This window comes from Chiloscyllium plagiosum, unplaced genomic scaffold, assembly GCF_037043375.1.
Source record: "Chiloscyllium plagiosum isolate Xiang-an unplaced genomic scaffold, Cpla_swu_hap1 HiC_scaffold_16, whole genome shotgun sequence".
In the NCBI taxonomy this organism is placed as follows: domain Eukaryota; kingdom Metazoa; phylum Chordata; class Chondrichthyes; order Orectolobiformes; family Hemiscylliidae; genus Chiloscyllium; species Chiloscyllium plagiosum.
Genome location: NW_028270154.1, coordinates 88,387,775 through 88,408,155, shown reverse-complemented (window position 1 = coordinate 88,408,155; position 20,381 = coordinate 88,387,775). Strand labels below are relative to the sequence as shown.

General features: G+C 44.3%; 1 protein-coding gene across 2 annotated transcripts in view; it reads right to left on the bottom strand.

Annotated features, from left to right (window-relative positions):
* The window catches only part of LOC122556870 (M-phase inducer phosphatase 1-B-like), a 46,656-nt gene that overhangs the window by 18,981 nt on the left and 7,294 nt on the right, over nt 1-20,381 (bottom strand). Inside the window, exons 3-9 of one of the 2 annotated variants that reach the window (XM_087995503.1) lie at nt 19,018-19,100; nt 14,039-14,081; nt 11,927-11,960; nt 9,193-9,294; nt 7,878-7,973; nt 5,774-5,896; nt 4,508-4,621 (exon numbers count right to left, since the gene is read on the bottom strand). In XM_087995503.1, the coding sequence (XP_087851629.1) occupies nt 4,508-4,621; nt 5,774-5,896; nt 7,878-7,973; nt 9,193-9,294; nt 11,927-11,960; nt 14,039-14,081; nt 19,018-19,100 (595 nt within the window). The remainder of the gene's footprint in view (nt 1-4,507; nt 4,622-5,773; nt 5,897-7,877; nt 7,974-9,192; nt 9,295-11,926; nt 11,961-14,038; nt 14,082-19,017; nt 19,101-20,381) is intronic. The other variant, XM_087995504.1, reaches the window with a different exon arrangement.

Sequence of the window (20,381 nt, the reverse complement as noted above, 5' to 3'; positions counted from 1 at the left end):
GGGCCGCTTACTGAGATATTTGTATCATCGATAGTCACAGGTGAGGTGCAGGAAGATTGGAGGTTGGCTAACGTGGTGCCAATGTTTAAGAAGGGTGGTAAGGACAAGCCAGGGAACTATAGACCAGTGAGCTTGACGTGCTTGGTGGGCAAGTTGTTGGAGGGAATCCTGAGGGATAGGATGTACATGTATTTGGAAAGGCAAGGACTGATTAGGGACAGTCAACATGGTTTTGTGCGTGGGAAATCATGTCTCACAAACTTGATTGAGTTTTTTGAGGAAGTAACAAAGAGGATTGATGAGGGCAGAGCAGTAGATGTGATCTATATGGACTTCAGAAAGGCGTTCGACAAGACTCCCCATGGGAGACTGGTTAGCAAGGTTAGATCTCAGAATACAGGGAGAACCAGCCATTTGGATACAGAACTGGCTCAAAGGTAGAAGACAGAGGGTGGTGGTGGAGGGTTGTTTTTCAGACTGGAGGCCTGTGACCAGTGGCATGCCACAAGGATCAGTGCTGGGTCCTCTATTTTTTGTCATTTACATAAATGATTTGGATGAGAGCATAAGAGGTACAGTTAGTAAGTTTGCAGATGGCACCAAAATTGGAGGTATAGTGGACAGCGAAGAGGGTTACTTCTGATTACAACAGGATCTGGACCAGATGGGCCAATGGGCTGAAGTGGCAGATGGAGTTTAATTTAGATAAATGCAAGGTGCTGCATTTTGGGAAAGCAAATCTTAGCAGGACTTCTACACTTAATGGTAAGGTCCTAGGGAGTGTTGCTGAACAAAGAGACCTTGGAGTGCAGGTTCATAGCTCCTTGAAAGTGGAGTTGCAGGTAGATAGGATAGTGAAGAAGGCATTTGGTTTGCTTTCCTTTATTGGTCAGAGTATTGAGTACAGGCGTTGGGAGGTCATGTTGCGGCTGGACAGGACATTGGTTAGGCCACTGTTGGAATATTGTGTGCAATTCTGGTCTCCTTCCTATCGGAAAAATGTTGTGCAACTCGAAAGGGTTCAGAAAAGATTTACAAGGATGTTGCCAGGGTTGGAGGATCTGAGCTACAGGGAGAAGCTGAACAGGCTGGGGCTGTTTTCCCCGGAGCGTGGAGGCTGAGGGGTGACCTTATGGAGGTTTACAAAATTATGAGGGATATGGATAGGATAAATAAGCAAAGTTGTTTCCCTGGGGTGGGGGAGTCCAGAACTAGAGGGCATAGGTTTAGGGTGAGAGGGGAAAGATACAAGAGAGACCTAAGGGGTAACATTTTCATGCAGAGGGTGGTACGTGTGTGGAATGAGCTGCCAGAGGAAGTGGTGGAGGCTGGTACAATTGCAACATTTCAGAGGCACCTGGATGGGTATATGAATAGGAAGGGTTTGGAGGGATATGGGCCGGGTGCTGGCAGGTGGGACTAGATTGGGTTAGGATATCTGGTCGGCATGGACAGGGTGGACCGAAGGGTCTGTTTCCTTGCAGTACATCTTGATGACTCTGACTCTCAACTTCCTACGCTCCAGTGAAAAAAGTTCCAGCCTTTCTTTACAACTCAAACCCTCAATACCCAGCAACATCCCGGGAAATCTGAGCTCCCTCCAACTTAATATCCTTCCTGTCATGACTTTGAACTCAGAGCCTGGAAGATTGTTCTTTTAACTCTCAAGTAGAACTCTTTAGCGATTTTAAATTTGAGATCAGTACAGTTGGAAACATGATAAAAGTTAAAAATCCCACAACACCAGGTTATAGTCCAACAGGTTTATTTGGAAGCACTAGCTTTCGGAGCACTGCGCCTTCATCAGGTGGTTATGGAGTACGAGAGAGTGGCATGGGAATTTCTGGACATTTATTCACACATTCAAGTGAAGCTTTTTAAAAATCCTTGTAACGAATAGATTGGAGGTTTTGAAACAAAGCGTGATGAGTGTAAGAAAAAGATTACACCGTAAGAAAAAGGCAAAAACATCAGAAGTTGGCTATTTAGCCCATTGAGTCTGCTCCATCATTTAGAGAGATCATGGTCGATCCTCAACTCAGCCCTGAATATAAAAGACCCAGTTTCGACAGCCCTCCACCAGTACCAAATTCCACAGATTTGCTCCCCTTCATCCTGGTCTAAAAAGGACAACACCTTATTCTCAGATGCTGGCCTCTGGTTGTAAACTCTCCCATATCTAACCTGTCAAGGACACGAAGAATCTTGATTGTTTCAATAATGTTATTTCTCAATCTTGAGCCCAACCTACTCAGCCTCTCCTCAAGACTGTTCCTCCAACAGTATCCACTTAATAAACCTGGTCTCCCTCTCCAATGAAGCTTACCTTTTCTTACATAAGGGGCAAAAACTAGAGTCAGATGTACAGCACAGAAACAGACCCTTCGGTCCAACTCGTCCATGCTGACCAGATATCCTAAATTAATCTAGTCCCATTTGCCAGCACTTGGCCCATATCCCTCCAAACCCTTCCTATTTATATACCCATCCAGATGCCTTTTAAATGTTATAATTGTACCAGCCTCCACCACGTCCTCGGCAGCTCATTCCATACACGCACCACTCTGCGTGAAAAAGTTGCCCCTCAGGTCCCTTTAAACCTTTCCCCTCCCACCTTAAATCTGTGCCCTTTAGTTCGGGACACCCCCATCCTGGGGAAAAGACCTTGGCTGTTCACCCTACCCATGTCCCTCAGGATTTTAAATCCCTTAGCGAGTTTTGAGAAGATTTGTAGCTCAGGTTGAGGTTTTGGATGTAGGTTTGCTCGCTGAGCTGAAAAGTTCATTTCCAGACATTGTTATCTTACTAGGTAAGATCTTCAGTGGACTTCATGTGAAGCAATGCTGAAGATTCCCGTTTTCCATTTATATTTTTGGGTTGGTGATGTCATTTTCTGTGGTGATGTTATTTCCTGTTCCTTTTCTCAGGAGGGTGGTAGATGGGGTCTAACTCGATGTGTTTGTTGATAGAGTTCAGGTTGGAATGCCATGCTTCTAGGAATTCTCGTGCGTGTCTTTGTTCGACTTGTCTTAGGATGGATGTGTTGTCCCAGTCGAAGTGGTGTCCTTCCTCATCCATGTGTGAGGATACTAGTGAGAGAGGGTCATGTCTTTTTGTGGCTAGTTTTCTGCCTGTTTATTACAGTCCTTGCACGCTATTCTGTAAATGGTGTTAGTTTTGCTCATTGTCTGTGTAGGGTCTTTCAAGTTCATTAGCTCCTGTTTTAGTGTTGGTGGGTTTGTGGGCTACCATGATGGCAAGGGGTCTGAGTAGGCTAGCAGTCATTTCCGAGATGTCTTTGACATGGGGGGGGCGGGGGGAGTGGATAGGGTTTCTGGATGTGTTTTGTCTGCTTGTTTGGGTTTATTGCTGAGAAATTGGCAGACAGTGTTCATTTATAAATCCCTATAAAGGTCACCCCCTCAGACTCCAACGCTCCCGGGAAAACAGCCCCAGCTTATTCAGCCTCTCCCAGCAGCTCAAACCCTCCAGCCTGGCAACATCCTTGCAAATTTCACAGCATCCTTCCTGTAGCAGGGAGAGCAGAACTGAATGCCATTCACTGTTTTCCAACTGTGGTGTGCCCAGTGACTTCGATAGTTTTAGAAAGACCGCCCTACTGTTAGATTCCATTCCCTTTGAAATAAAAGGCCAACATTCCATTTGCCTTCCTCATTACTGGCTAACTTTGCCTGATCACTTTCTGAGAGTTATACCAGAGGACTCAAATCATGCTGCACTGTAGTTTTCTGAAAAGATCAAAAATAGGAACCCGTTCTGAAAAGTCATCTGAAAATGTTTTTCTCCACTAATTAACTTGAAGAAATTGTGCATTTTTGTTAGGTTTATCTTCGAATTTTTTATTTTTAAAAAAGGAAAGCTTTTTTTGAACACTTGTAGGTTATTAATTAGCTAGGTAAATATTTAACACATCCCAAACAAATAAAGGGCATTATGTTTGCTTGTTCAGTGTCGGGAGGAATGGACAATAAATGTGGCCTGAAGTAGTCAACACGCCAAAACAAAGGAGAAAGAGGGAGACTGCAGACGCTGGAGAGTCAGACTCGAAAAGCGTGGCATTGGAAAGGCACAGCTGGTCAGGCAACATCCGAGGAGGGGAGCGGACGTTTCGGAAGGGCTTATACTCGAAAAGTCGACTCCTCTGCCCCTCGGATGCTGCCTGACTGGCTGTGCTTTTCCAGCACCACACTTTGATACAAAAAACAAAATCAAACGATTGTGAGCAGGACAGCAACCTAACGTACTGCCTTGTGCTTTAATCTGTTGCACTTGAGGGGTCACCAGCTATCATGAAAACTTGGAAATTGCAGAGTAGAACAAAGACATGAGGGGACTTTGTTGGCAAGTTGCAGGTAACATTCAGTTGGACAGTTCTCTGGGAGGAATCTCAGCCCATTGTCAGCAAGAACACTAACTCACAGTCAGACGACTCAAACAAACTCCCAGACACAAACTTCAGCAACCGTAAACACGGGTGGATAAGTACCTTCTCGTGTACAGACTCTATCGTGCTGACCATGCTCATGCTTGTGGTCTGGTTCAGGAGATCGCTGGTGAAAAGAGCAGCCATGCTGGATGACATAGTCACACGTGGATTTCCCTGTAGGACAAACATCACAGCTGATCCATTGGCTTTCCCGGTGTATTTTATTATATATCTATATACTGGGGTCTGCCAGTTCCAGAAACTGCAATTCAACCTCAGTGAACAAGTGTGCAGCCTGAAGCAGAAATTCACAACTCCAAACTGATTAAAGACACTACACTTTACATTGAATCATAGAATTTCCCAGGGTGGAAACAGGCCATCCAGCTCATCGAGTCCACAGCATCCCACTCAGATCCACTCCCTGCCTCATCCCTGTAACCCTGCATTTCCCATGGCTAATCCATCTAGCCTGCACATCCTGAGCACTCTGGGCAATTTCCCATGGCCAATTCACCTGACCCGCACATCTTTGGATTGTGGGAGGAAACCGGAGCACCCGGAGGAAACCCACACAGACAAGGGAAGAATGTGCAAACTCCACACAGACAGTCACCCGAGGCTGGAATCGAACCCAGGTCCCTGGCGCATTGAGGCAGCAGTGCTAACCACAGCCACCGTGCTGCCCACTATAGCTTTGCTGGTCTCAGCTAGTCTCTGTGGTGAACTCAGTATCTTTATTGCAACAGGTTTATTAAAATCTCCACATCATGCCCTCCTGTTCCTTTCATCCCATCTGGCACAGAATTGAGATTTCAGTTACAATGACCTCAGATCCGGAATCAAATAAATTTATATTTAAAAGGTGGTTTCAAAGAAGATCAATTTCTGTTTTACTTCTTCCATCATGAAATCACTGAGCATTGCAGTTCCCCACTTGGCTGCATTTGAGCAGCACCTCAATGCAGCCTCCTTGCTTGTACCCAGGCAGGGAGTCAGCAAGGGGTTAACCATCATCAGGGCATCAGAGCCTGCCCCATTCTGACCTCATGCTCTGTCCCTGTCAGCATGGGGACTCTACCTTCCCTTCTCCTGGAGTCTATCGGTGCTACCCAACCACTCACCTAAACTGAACCTGGTTACTTCAACTGGTGATGACCATATCTAGCACTCTAGTTTCAGTCCCAATATTCTTTGGGAATGATACAGCCAGCTGCAGGAACTCTGTCAGCACGTGTGCCCTGCTTGGGTGTTAGCAGCCAGAACAAAAAAGGAGGGAAGTCTCACCAAAGGATAACAACTACAGCGTGAGGATCTCTGCATTACCTCGGTGTCACGCTGCGACAGCTCAGAAAAATCACCACACACCCCATCTATGTTCATCGGGTCATCCAGGCTGAGGGATTCCGTCCACATCGGGCTCCCGGCTCCTGCCATTTCAAAGTCTGGCTGAAATTTAAGAGGATTACGGTAAGCAGATTGAACATTGGGCTCCCTCTCACTGGGGAGACTCACAGGAATAATCAGAGTTTTTAAAACACTAACAGGACCAGACTTAAACTGCCGCAGGTTCAATTGTCCAGCATAAACCTGAAGACTCAGTGAAACATCATTTTATAGCTCAGTTTGGTTGCCACTTTGGAACAAGACTGTAACATGGGCTGGAGCAGAGATGGATGTTTGTTGAATTGAAGAGATGGGGAGAGTGAGTGTTTGCCCTTTGTGATAAGGGAAGATGTGGTGTTAAGGAATCTAACAACATGGAAGCCACTCCAGCAGCTGGGACCATATGTAACACTAGGGATTAGAATCCTGGCAGCTGGAAAGAAACCTTTCCAACCCAATCCAATGCCACAGGAGACCTTTAAGGCAAAGGACTCTGGAAAAGTAATCACCTCTCCTTGATGCTCAGTCATACGGAACCGACAGACCCTTCGATCCAACCCATCCATGCCGGCCAGATATCCCAACTTAATCTAATTCCATTCACTAGCACCCGGCCCATATCCCTCTAAACCCTTCCTATTCATGTTTTAAATGTTGTAATTGTACCAGCCTCCACCACTTGCTCTGGCAGCTCATTCCATACACGTACCACCCTCTGCGTGAAAAAGTTGCCCCTTAGGCCCCTTTGAAATATTTCCTCACTCACCCCAAATCTACACCCTTTAGTTTTAGACTCCTCAACCCTGGGGAAAAGGCTTAGTCTATTCACCCTATCCATGTGCCTCAGTATCAACATCACTGAATCCCCCGCCATTCTGGGGATAGGGACAGGGATCCATCTCCTAGAACCACAACCACACCACACCACACGTAAATAACTTGGCTGCTGCAGTCGGTCATTGAGCAGGTATTTTGGAGCGAGTAGATCAACTAAGATCACAAAAGGGGCAGCATGGTAACTCAGTGGCTAGCACTGCTGCCTCACAGCGCCAGGGACCCCGGTTCAAATTCAGCCTCAAGCAACTGTCTGTGTGGAGTTTACACGTTCTCCCTGTGTCTGCGTGGGTTTCCTTTGGGTGCTCCGGTTTCCTCCCACAGACCAGTGATGCGCAGGTTATAATGGGTTGACCACGCTAAATTGCCTGTAGTGCTCAGGGATGTGCAGGCTGGGTGGGTTAGCCATGGGGAAATGCAGGGGGCTGGGTTTGGGTGGGGGTGCTCTTTGGAGGGTAAGTGCAGATTCAATGGGCCAAATGGCCTCTCTCCCACACTTTAGGGATTTCTATGATTCGAAGTCCCAAAGCCCCTCCTCCACCTACGCACAGGTCAGGACTGTGTGTGTGAAGGAATGGTGGCTGCTGCCTGAATTAATGCAAGAACACTCAGACTGACAGAGGCAACCAGCATTTATCCATTTAACCATTCCCTCTGTACCCTCCACCTAGGGTACAGAGGGAATGATACACTACACACCCCAAACCTCAGCAGCTGAAGGACCATGGTCTTTGGTACATGGGAGAATAATCACCACCATTATTGGGTTAAAATCCTGGGATTCCCCTCCCCTTCCCCCAACACCACCATGCTGAATTGCCCCACTGCACTGTAGTAGCTCAAAGAAATGGCTCAGAACATCCCCACAAGCCACTGGGGAATGGATATTAAATATATCAGCCTTGATTACCTGATAAAAATAACCAAATTAAAAGTCTACTCTCATGGCTCAGTCATCAGACAAACCGTACGGGGCAGACGATTGGATTCAGGATGGTTAAATCCACAATTAGTCTTAAACAAGTGCATCACTGCTCCAACTAGCCTCCAGGGAAGGAGGGATCAGAGCCAATTCAACAGCAATCAACCAGCTTGGAGCAATCGTTTACGTCTGAACTGCCGCAGGTTGGGAGAAATGGAGGAGAAGATACAAAAGTGGAAAGCAGAACTGTTCCAATTCTCCAACTCCTCGGTTTAAGATGGGACTTACCACAGAGGGCTTCGACGATCCTATTCCACAGACACTGGGATCTTCTAACGGGATCACGGGTGTTCGGGAAATGGGTGGTTTCAACCACTCTACTTCCTGAGCATAAAAAGGATCACAAGAATTGGATAAAACATAGAAGGACAGGTTAGTTAGTTTGCAGACAATACAAAGATCGGTGGAAATTGTGGATAGTGTAGAAGGTTGTCAAAGAATACAGTGGGAGATAGATCAGTTCCAGAAATGGGTGGAGAAATGACCGATTGAGTTTAATGCTGTGCTGCACGTTTGGAGATCAAATGTTATGGGAAAGTTAATGGCAGGGCCCTGAACAGCAATGATGTACAGAGGGATCTTAGGGTTCAAATCTGTAGCTTCCTGAAAGCAGCCACGCAAGTGGATAGGGTGGTAAAGACGGTGTATGGCATGCTTGCCTTTATTGGTCAGGGAGTTCAGTAGGGGAAGAGTCAGGATGTCATGTTGCAGCTTTATAAGAATTTGGTTAGGCCACACTAGGGCACTGTATTCAATTCTGGTCGCCATACTACAGGAAGGATGTGGAGGCTTTGGAGAGGGGGCAGAAGAGGTTTACTAGGATTAGAGGGTATGAGCTAAAAGGAGAGGCTAGAAAACATCAGGTGGTTTTCTCTGGAATGGCAGAGGTTGAGGGGAGACTTGATGAAATGACAGTCAGTCAGATTCCCCTCCTTCCACCCCCCCACTCCCCGTGTTGAAATGTCTAATACTAGGGGGGAGCATGCATTTACTGAGCGGGGGTAGTTCACCAGAGATAGGAGCAGCATGTTTTTTTTTGTAAAAAACACATAGGAATCTACTGCGTAGGATATAAGAGTGGAGGCAGATAAAACAGGGGCATTTAAGAGACTCTTAGTAAGCACATGAATATGCAAGGAATGGAGGGATATGGACATAGAGCAAGCACAAGGGATTAGTGTAATCTGACATTATGTTCAGCACAACATTGAGGGCCAAAGGGCCTGTTCCTGTGCTGTGCTGTTCTATGTTCTAAGAATTCTGAGGCATTGATGATGAAAACAATACATCACAGTCAACATCAAGGCTGGGCCTGTTACCTGAACATTTGGATTCTGCACACAACCAAACTTGACCCAGCTTCCTCAGCTGACCTTTCAGACAAGGTAGTTGGAGAACATGCCCCACGTTAATAGTACTGACTGCGATTGAGCTGTCAAAGTTCAACCAGGTAAATGACTGAAGAAAATGAAGCAATGAAGCTCCGTGGTAGGATGCTTCCAATGAAATCAATTTCAGAACAGGAGAAAAGTAAATTCCTCACATTTTCCTTGTTGTGTCCAAGACTTTGGAAATCCGCATGGTCCAGGACCAGACTCTGATGACCAGCCACACTGAACATCGGGCTGCTGCAGAGAATCTTTGGCTGCAAGGTAAACACATCAATGAGTTAAACTCTTCATTCTTCGGAGTTAGCTGTTTGCTGTGGAGAGGGTTTGTCTGCCAGCTATCCAACAGAAGATTGCACAAAGGGCACTAGTGGGACCATTGGGGTTATAAAGATTAACATCATTGTCTTTAGGGGTTTCTATTGACCCAAAATGATTGCATTTATTGAACTGAGTTTCTTCACTTTGTGGCAGGATTTGAACTCCACCTCAGACACCGCATTAACACCAGGTAGTAGATATGCATCAGAATCTTGACCAATCTTAGCAGCGTGTTACTCTTGTAAATCTTTAAAACAGTGCTTCAATTTCTTTCTATCCCCTCCCCTTAAAAAGTGGAAGTCACTTTGATCAAAGGCTGTTCTTAGATAAGCAGAGGTTCCATTCAACTGGTTTGAGTGGTTGGTTAGAACAAGGTCGGTCATTAATGCAACCTCACCTTCAGGATTCCTGTATGTCACAGGTTCCCAGAGATTTTCTTTTAAGAAAAGCAAAATCTGAAATGGCTGGTTTGTTTGAATTAATCCTACATTCCAAATTCCATCAAAAGACAGCTTTAAAGCTAGCTCTTTTTTTGTTTTTCTAACTATTTAAATAGTATGATGACGTGGTGTAATCGATTGTTATTTTTGGAATTTGGATCAATTGAAAAAAGATGGAGAAGGACTTTTTTTAAAATCACTAAATATAGAACGTACTGTAAATCCAGCATTGCTCAGAAAGAGAGAAACTTTAGACCCCTGGGGTGTTAATGAAATAAGATGTTGATACTGTCCAGTCTATTACTGTCCAGCCACATGAAGCCATCAGTTGGGTTTTTATTTCAGAGCAGAGAAGTCAGCTTGGACAAGTAATTGCATTCATAATCATTTTTTTTTCAAAGGCTTAGTTCAGCAAACATCAGGGTTGGCTTCAGAACAAAGTTTTAGTTCTCTCTCCTAGCAAGGGTTCATCATAGAATCATCAAAGAACCCCTACAGTGTGGAAACAGGCCCTTCGGCACAACAAATCCACACCGACCCATCGAAGAGTAACCCACCCAGACCCATTCCCCTAGTATTATCCCACATTTACCCCTGACTAGTACAGCTAAAACTATACATGCCAGAATTTGGTATGGCCAGTTCACCTAACCTGCACATCTTTGGACAGTGGGAGGAGACTGGAGCACCCGGAGGAAACCCACACAGACACGGAGAATGTGCAAACTCCACACAGACAGTCACCCGAGGCTGGAATCAAACCCAAGTTTCTGGCGCTGTGAGGCAGCAGTGCTAACCACTGAGCCACCATACATTTCTTCTCTCTCTTTGGGCTCTACCCCCACCTATCATTCACTCTTTCATCCCTCCCTCCACCCTATCTTCTGTGCATAAACTGACATTTTCCTCACTGCCAGTTCTGAGGAAGTGTCAGAAGAGCTCAGCAGAAGCCAGTTACCTCAGCAGAAGAGTCGAGTTTAAGCAGCTTTCAGGTCAGGAGAGTTGGATAGAAACCTCCAAGTTACTGCAGCTGAGGAAGTGTAGGCTCTCAGATTTGAGAGCAGACTCAAAGGTATCATCAAATTGTCTCTGCAGTTGGTGAGAAAGATCTGGAAGGAAGTTCTTGAGAAAGTGCGTAGCTCAGGTTGTTGACTTGCACGCTGAGCTGGTAAGTTTATTTGCAGATATTTTGTAACCATACTAGGTAACATCAGTGTGCCTCTGGTGAAGCGTTGCTTTAAAAAAATAGCAAGTGGGTCAGAATACTAGGGTGGCACAGCGGTTAGCACAGCTGCCTCCGCACCACAGACCTGGGCTCGACTCCAGCTTCAAGAGACTCTCTCCCGGTGTCTGCATGGGTTTCCACCCACAATTCAACAACATGCAGGTCAGGTGAATTGGCCAGGCTAAATTACCAATCGCGTTCAGGGATGTGTAGCATTAGTCAGGGGTAAATGTAGAGTAATAGGGTAGGAGAACGTGTTTGAGTGGGTTACTCTTCAGACGGTTGTTGTGGACTTGTTGGGTCGAAAGGCCTATTTCCACACTGTAGGGATTTGATGATTCAACACCAACATTTCACACTGATGTTACCTAGCATGGTGATGAAATGTCTGAGAACAAACCTACCAGCTCTGAGTAAACCTACAACCTCATGTTGGAAGGAGACAGTGAGTAAAAACCGAAAGAGTTAAGATGGAGACCTAAAGAGTTAAGATGAACTGGAGTCTCTTTAATGACTGGTGTTGATCAGCAGAGTAAAAAATACTTTGTTGCATTGTTTGAGATTTTTTAAACTGAGTATTATTCAATCTTTGTGTAATAAGCCTATATTCTGCTAGTAAAGAACACCTGCAGATCGATGTGGATGAGAGTCAGTAATGAAAACAAAGAAAGAAAATCAAACTATGTTTCTTCTGGATTGAGCTTGTCATATAGTACCATCAGCTTGGGTCATAATGTAAACAGATTAGAAACCACATTCTCCTCATCACACACCTCTCTCACCTCACCACAGCTCAGAAAAGCACATGCCCATCTCAGACGGATGTGTTCTACAAATTAGACTGTGCTTATGCTAATTACTTAACAGTCTGAAGAGCTGCTTCTCAACAACGTGGGTTCTTACCAAAAGTGGCTGTGCTCTTCCTGTGGGCAGCTTGCTGTTAAAAGAAAACACAAGCAAAATCAGCAAAGGCAATTGCATAGAGAGCAGCAGACAGTGGAAGGTTAAGCATTGGGGAAGCAAAAGGCTGCAATTGCAGCTACAACAGGAAATTCACAATCAAATTCTACAACAAATTGAACCACAGGAGGTGGGAAATTCCACTGAAGATGGGAATTGGACAGCTCCATACACAACTGTCAGGGCTCTTTCCAGAAAACCCCACAGGACATCTACAGTACTCCTACACTTTAATTAATGGAGTGTGTGGACACCCCTGGCTAAGATACAATTTAAAGCATTAGATGCCCTTGAGAAGGTGATAGCAAGCTGTCTTCTCAATCCACTACAGTCCATTTGCTGTAGGGAGGCCAACATGAAGGAAGGGAATTCCAGGATTCTGACCCAGCAACAGTGAAGGAACAGGGATATATTTCCAAGTCAGGATGGGGACTGGCTTGGAGGGGAACTTATAGACTGATGTTCCCACGTATCTACTGCCCTTGGCCTCCTGGTGGAAAGTCCTGCGTTTGGAAGGTGCTGTCAAAGAGGACTTTGCAGAGTTGCTGCCGTGGATCTTGGGGATGGTATATGTTGTTACGAGTGAATGTGGGTGGTGGTTGGGATGGCTGTTTGACAACGTGGGGCTGCTTTGTCCTGGATGGTATTGAGCTTCCTGAACAATTTCTCAGTCGCTGGGTCAAAATCCTGGAATTCTCCCCCTCAGTGTTGTGGGTCAACCCACAGCAGGTGGACTGCAGTGGTTCAAGAAGGCAGCTCACCCCTACCTTCAAGGGAGCAATGAGGGACGGGTAATAAATGCCAGTGACACCCACAGCCCTCAAGTGAATAAATTCCAGAATTCTCCCATGCCAAGCAGGAAACATTAAAGGAGAGATGAGCACGATTTCACAATAAGTGGAAAAGTACTCGTCTCAGAATCAGAACCTTGCAAGGACAGGTCCCTCACTCGACACAAGTACATACTCTTGGCTGACACATCAGTGCGAGACTGAGTCAGAGCCACACTGTCAAATACATCATCTTTAGGATGAAACATAAAAGCCAGATTCATCTGCCTGCTTAGATCAATGCTAAAAACCCCACGGCACGGCGTACAGGACAGAGTGCACACTGGTGCCCTGGAAAGGAGTTATCCCTTGAACACCACAACATATCCTTATCTCACTGCACTCTACAAACTGGCTGAGAAAAAAACAAACAAACAGCAAAGTCTTTTCCAGCATCCAGAGGACCTGAAACACATGAACGGAATGCACTCTTTAAAACAAAGAGGCAGGATTGTGAAATTTGGCACGTGGTCCAGGATTAGCTACGGTCAAATAAGTCCTGTTTTTATCACACAGAAGCTGCAGAGAGACGGGGGTAACTGCAGCTGCTTATAAAGCTCCAAGCTGATCCCACAGAGATGCTACACTGTGCCAGCCAGGAACAAACGTGAACTTTCAAAGCCCAGACTCAGAGGCATGTTCAATTCCACTCATAAGAAATGCTGACCTCTCCTCCGAGCTTCTCGATACACAGGAGAGAGCATCTTGCCGTAATTGCTATATTTTCATGTTCTTTACAAGAAGCTCGGTCTTCAGTCAAACAGGAAGTTGTGCAGCAGCATTCAGACAGCTACGTCAGGGGTAATGCTGACACTTATCTAGCTTTGAGAGAGAATATTCCAAGCAAGATACTTTCCCTGCACAGCTCCCACAGAACACAATGGTATCCCCTGCATAAGTCAGCTGTCAAGAAAGCAGGACATGAGGAATGGCACTAAGAATGCTGGCCTTTCACTCATTTTCCCAGTTTTTAGTTTCTCATCATGAGTGAAAAGCACATTTTTCTTTAAAACAATTCCCACTTTACTTTGACAACTCTGCAGTCAGGATACATAACCATTTTAGTTTGCAGATTTCACTACCTAATCTACATCATAGAAATTTACAGCAGGCCCTTTGGCCTAATCTGTCCATACTGCACATTTAAACTAGTCTCCTTTGTCTGTAGCGCACATCATTAAACATTGTCATCTACTCAGTGGCAATACTTTATAACGTTACTTACAATTCACTTGCATCAGTTAGGCTGGGTGAGTCTAGGCATAGACCTGAAACAAAGATTGTATGTATTTATTCTCTCTTGCAATTTTAATTTGTGTGTTTAGCCCTCACCCCCCAACCCCATGGAGACAGTATTGGTTTCACCGTCAGTAAACAGCTGCAGTTCTGTTTAAAGATAACTGGAAAGATCTAAATCTCTTACCACGCTAACCAGGTCAATACCAGAACCACTACAGGACCAGCTTTAGAGGAGACCAGCAAAGGACAAAACTGAAATAGTTATCCTGATAGCTTTAAATCAAAAAGGTGGACATGGGTTCCAGCTCAATACACGAGCCTGATCCATAGAGACACCCCTTAGTGAAAATTCTACCCATTTGACTCCAGTAAATCTCTTCAATGAGCACACCAACTGGATCATCACAGCCAATCACTCAATCCCATAGAGGGACAAATATCATTAGTTGCAAGGCAAAATTAAATGTAAAGAACCTACAAAAAAAAAAGTCTTAACTATTGGCAAAGCCGAAAATTAATAACAGGTGCAGCCAAGAGACTTCACGGATTGGAAGATATTGCTCTTTTACAGACTGGAGAGCACAAGGCACTTTAATATCCATCTGGCTCTGTAGCAGGAATGTGATATATTTGTAAGTAAAAGGGGCAAGGCTGGTGGAGCTCCACATGACATAACAGCAACATGTGAAGGCCATTCAGCCCATTGCTTTCAGTGTGGCCTTAACTCCACGTAACTCCCAGCCCTCTGTAACCCCCCCTGGTAAATGTATCTTTGATAATGTTCAATGACCCAGTAGTCACTACTCTCTGGTGGAGAGAATTCTAAAGCTAGCAGTCCTCCAAGAAAAAAAATTCTTCCAAACCTTGGTCTTAAAACAGGAGACCCTTAATTTTTAAACTGTGACCCCTACGTCCAGACTCTCTCCCCCCTCCCCCCCCCCATGGAAGGAGACATAGCATCAGCACCTTCACTATCAAGTCCCCTCAGGATCCTGCACATTTCAGCACAATTCTTCTCAAATCCACTGTGTATACTCAATCTTTTTTCCTATCCATGTACTTATCCAAATGTCTTTTAAAGATTTGTAACTGCACCCACATCCACCACTTCCTCTGGCAGCTCATTATACACATTAACCACCGCGTAAAAAAGAAAATTGTCCCTCATGTCCTTTTTTTTTTTAAAAAAATTGTTCTCCTCTCACTTTGAAAATATGCTGTGCGATTTTGAACTCCCCTACTCTGGGGAAGAAAAGCCTTAACTTTTACATTATCTATGCCCCTCGGGATTTTATAAACCTCGACAAAGTCACCCCTCAACCTGCTATACTCCAGTCTATTCAGCCTCTCTTTATAACTCAAACCCTCCAGTCCCAGCAACATCTTTGTAAATCTTTTCTGAACCCTCGGCAATTTCTTCGTAACCCTTCGATTCCTTTACCGGTCAAGAATCTCTCCGCCTCAAATAGAAAGAAGGCCTCCATCTTCTTGTGACAAGAAGTTCCAAAGACAACCTTCCAAGAAAAGAACTTGCTTCCCTCAGTCTTAAATTGTTGCCTTTATTCTGAGACTATGCCCTGTGGCTGAAGGAGCACCAGTTGACACTACGCATTTGATTTGCGAGTATGCGACACACTTATGTCTTAAAGATACTGAAGTTGACACATTTTCTATGGGTAGAAGATTAGCCATTTAAAAAAGCAGCAGTCAGGGTAAATGGGACACTTCTAGATTATCAAATTGCAAATAGTGGAGTGACACAGGATCAGCACTGGTCCTTCAATTTTAAGAGTCTCTACTAATACAGGTATAATTACAACACGAGAGACATTTGGATAAGTACATGAACAAGAAATGTTTGCAGGGAGTTGGGCCAAGTGCATGGAGGTGGTACTAGTTTAGTTTGGGATTGTGATGTAGGGACAGACTGTACTGATGACACATGGGCAGGACAGCACGTGTTGATGAAAATACAGAGAGAGTCTGCAAAGGAATGTAGGTTAAGTGGGTGGACAATAACGACTGACAAAACTTGAGGAAATGTAGGCTGTCCACATTGGCAGGAAGAACGCAGCCCGCTATTTAAAACAGTAAGAAAGCAAGTTATGACATCGAAAAGGCATCTGGATGGGAAAAGTTGAGGGATACGGGCCAACCATGGGCAAGTGGGACTAGTTTAGTTTGGGAAACCGGGTTGGCAGGGACTGGTTGGACCGAAGGGGCTGTTTCTATGTTTGGATGGCTCTATGAAGAGGCAGAAAACTGGACTGGAGGAATGAGAGCGCAGCCTCAAACCACACTGAACGATAGAGCTGAAAACAAGGGCCAGTGGCCTACTCTGGTTCCGGCTTCTTATTGTCTTATCCATTCTGCTTGTCAAATCCTCAAAGAACCAAGAAATTTGCCAACTATGATTTTTCTTTCCGAAGACAACATTGATTCGGCATCAACGTATCATCAGTTTTAAACTTCCTGCTGCTCACATTTTCCCAGTGACTGGTTCCTCTGCATGCAATATCGTTTACTATTTGGTGTTGCCCTCCTTTCATGAATCGAGGTGTTACATTGGTGCTTCTCCAGTTCACAGGGAGCTTGCGAGAATTCAGGAAACTCTGAACATTCCATCAATGCACCCAATGTCTCTGCTCCCACTATCTTTTAAGATCCTACAAACATTTGATATCAAGTGCAGGAGACAGTTTGCAGTCCCATGGATTTCCTGGTACTTTTAAGTTGTTCCTTTCCTTTAGCCTCTTGACTTTAATATGCTCCAGATGCTTTTTCCTATCATCTATTAACAAAAGGAGGAGATATAACAAGTTTACCATAACTAATATTCCACTCATCCTCCAAGGGAGCAATATTTACTTCAACTGCTCTTTCCTTTTAAGATTTTAGAGGCTGCAGTGGCTCAGTGGTTAGCACTGCTGCCTCACAGCACCAGGGATCTGGGTTTGATTCTAGCCTCAGGTGACTGTCTGTGTGGAGTTTGCACATTCTCCCCGTGTCTGTGTGGGTTTCCTCTGGGTGCTCCGGTTTCCTCCCACAGTCCAAACCTGTGCAGGTTAAGGTGAATTGACCATCTTATACTGTCCACAGATGTGCAGTCTAGGTGGGTTAGCCATGGGAAATGCAGGGTTGCAGAGATGGGGTCGGGAGGTAGTTCTGGGTGGGATGCTCTTTGGAGAGACAGTGTGGACTCAGTGGGCTGAATGGCCTGCTTCCACACTATAAAGATTCGATATTTCTTGCTAGTTAACTCTCATGTTAACTTTTTTTTTGCAATTATCTTTTGCTGGTTTCTAAGTTCTCAAACCTCTTGCCGAACATGCTGAGTCCTTTTTCTCTTGGAATCCTTCTTCCGAAATGGAAACATGTCTGGCGAAAGACGTGAAGTATATCCTTACATTTCTGCAGCCACTCCTCTACCATCCGAGATCTTCATCCACTTCCTCTAGTCTGATTCGGTCTTCATTCTTCTCGCCTTAGAACCACCTTTCAGTCAAGTTTCAGTTGAGACTTTCAGACCCCAAGCCTCCCATCTTCAAAAGAGCATTCCAATCCAGAGAATTCTTTCTTTAAGGTCATGACGTTCACACTGTTACATTACACATTCCAACTCCAATTATAACCTGTCCCAATTAGTTCTTGAATGTATTGTTCTAAGAAACTCTTCCAAACTCACTCTACAAACTTATTCTTCACATTACCTTTTCCAGTTGGTTTTGTTCATGATTAATATGTCCACAATTAATATGATCTCTCACAGATCCCCACTTCTCTCTTGCTTTTTATTCTATCCTACACTCTAGGAGTGCCTAAAACTAATCCCACCAGCGATTTATTTCCTTGGCTATTTGTTATCAACATATGAACTGATTCTGTCTCTTCTGAGCAAAGATCACAACTCACTACTGTAAGATCCTGATCTTTATTGACTGACCAACCTCAGCTTATTTTTCTTTCTCCTCATCTTTCCAATAGCTTCGAATAATCTGTTTCTAATCTTGATCACTTTGCCATCATGTCCATTTGATAGGAATACTGAAGTATGTTGACTATTTCTATAAATTCATCCATCACACTAGAGATTCTCTATTTGACGTCTTTTTTGTTAACCTTGCTTGCTGGTGCACTTTTATGTTAATAAGCTGTCCCTTTCTGTTCAACATTGGTTATCTAGCTCCAAATTGTGCTAATTGTTTTCTTTAAACTTTCCAAAACTCCCTTAACGTGAACCCTCTGCAATGCCAGTTAAATGCAATTTGCTACGACACTGGCCCTAGTGAGAGTCACAATGAGGCCATTCCAAAAGCAGAGCTCCCTCTTTCCCCAGTATTCAACTGTGTTCCGGGAATCAAAATCCATCTTTCCCACTTCCACCTTCGAGCCACACATTCAATGCTTTGAGCTTATTTAGCCCACACAAATTGCATATGGTTCTGTTTGTAACCCAGAGGGGTTTACTTTTCCAGTTTTGCCTCATTATTTAGTGGCCAGCTTCTCATCCTTGGCAGAGCCTCTTTCTTTGCCCTGTCAAAGTCACTGGTACCACCATTTCTTGGTGGTTGGATAAATAGAGAAGCTGTTGCAGAATTAAACTTTTGACATAAATAATCCTTTATTTTGTTTATATTTTACTTTAAGATATCAGTGGTTCAGTTATTTCCCTAGTTTTGTTTGCTGGGGACCAGTCTCAAAGAAAAACATTTCATTTTCTTGTAAATTTGAGATATGCATCATCCAGCCTTTTACTAAACATCCTGAATATAAAACCTCAAAGATGGACTTGGATGAAAGCTTGTTGACTCAAGATTCTGCTTGTCTCCCTCTCTCTATCCCTGTACAGATGTTAGTGTTTTCTAATTTTTTTTAGATTCCAAAAAGATGATAATAAATAGCCTGAAGGAAGAGGGGCTTTGCCATTTCACGTTAAAAATAATAAGTTTGAAAACTTTTACTGACCCCTGCCCACGTAGTCCGGAGATGTTGATGTCTCACTGCCATTACTCAGGTTCGACATATTCAGGCAACGTCTTGGAGTCTCACTGAAAAAGAGCCAGTCACATAGCTGCAATTTATACAATACTCGTCTCTGCTCAGTTTTAACCAACTGTGCAAGTTTTTAATTCTCCCTTAAACAAGTTAATCAAGTTGATACTTATGCAGACTGTAGAGAATTGCACATTTTGATTCCAAGTATTTGAAACATTGGTTTCCTTTTCGTTTAGATACAGAGGAGGACACCATTTGGATGGGGTGACATGGTGGCTCAGTGGTTAGCACAACTGCCTCAACACCAGGGACCCGGGTTCGATTCTAGCCTAGGGCGACTGTGTGGAGTTTGTACATTTTCCCTGTGCGTGTGTGGGTTTCCTCCGGGTGCTCCGGTCTCCTCCCACAGTCCAAAGATGTGCAGGTTAGGGTGGGTTGGCCATGGGAAATTGAGAGTCATAAGGTTACGGGTGAGTCTGGGTCAAATGCTCTTCGGAGGGTCAGTGTGGACTCGATGGGCCAAATGACCCACTTCCACTCTGTCGGGATTCTGTAATGGACTTGGCCATCCCATAGCACATATCCAACTTCAGCCACAACTTCCTCAACACTCTCCCCTTTCCACTCGTGCTTTGCATCCAGCCCCTTCATTCTAGATTGAGACAGGTCTAGAAACCTTACTGCCTCTGGTTTTACTTCTTCCTGACATAAGTGACAGAAAAAAGAAAATTAACACTGAACACAAAAGAAAAACTGCAGATGCTGGAAATCAGAAACTTGGAAGCTGTTGGGAAAACTCAGCAGGTCTGCAGAGAGAAAGCAGAGTTAACATCTCAAGATCCTTCTGCAGAATGGAGTGTTTTCAGTGATTTCGGTTTGTTTCTGAATTTCACCTCTGGTTTCTTTGACCCACTCTCCTGAAACAAAAAGGCAGTGCCTCACATTTGGAACATTCATTCTAGGTCCTTGTTCAATCCCATTTGTAGTGATCAAAGTTCCACCCAAAGTTTATTCGCTTGCACCTTTTCTTCAGAATTTTTTTTTTTTAAATTCATTGTTTCGGTTTCTTCAACTTCAGTCCAATCTGCAACTAAACCACTTTCTTTTTCTCAGATTTCAGTCTCTAATGTTAAAGAACCTCGATTGTTGAGCTCAGTTTTTCACTGAAATACTCAATTATCTGCAGACCTTTAACAATGTTGCCTCATTCCTCCATTGCATCGCAATAAAAACAACTCTAACATCTCTTATTCTGTGCAGTGAAGACACCTTGAAAAAGTCTCTTTCTGCAACTATAAAGTTGCTGTTAATCACTCATTTCATTTCACCACCAT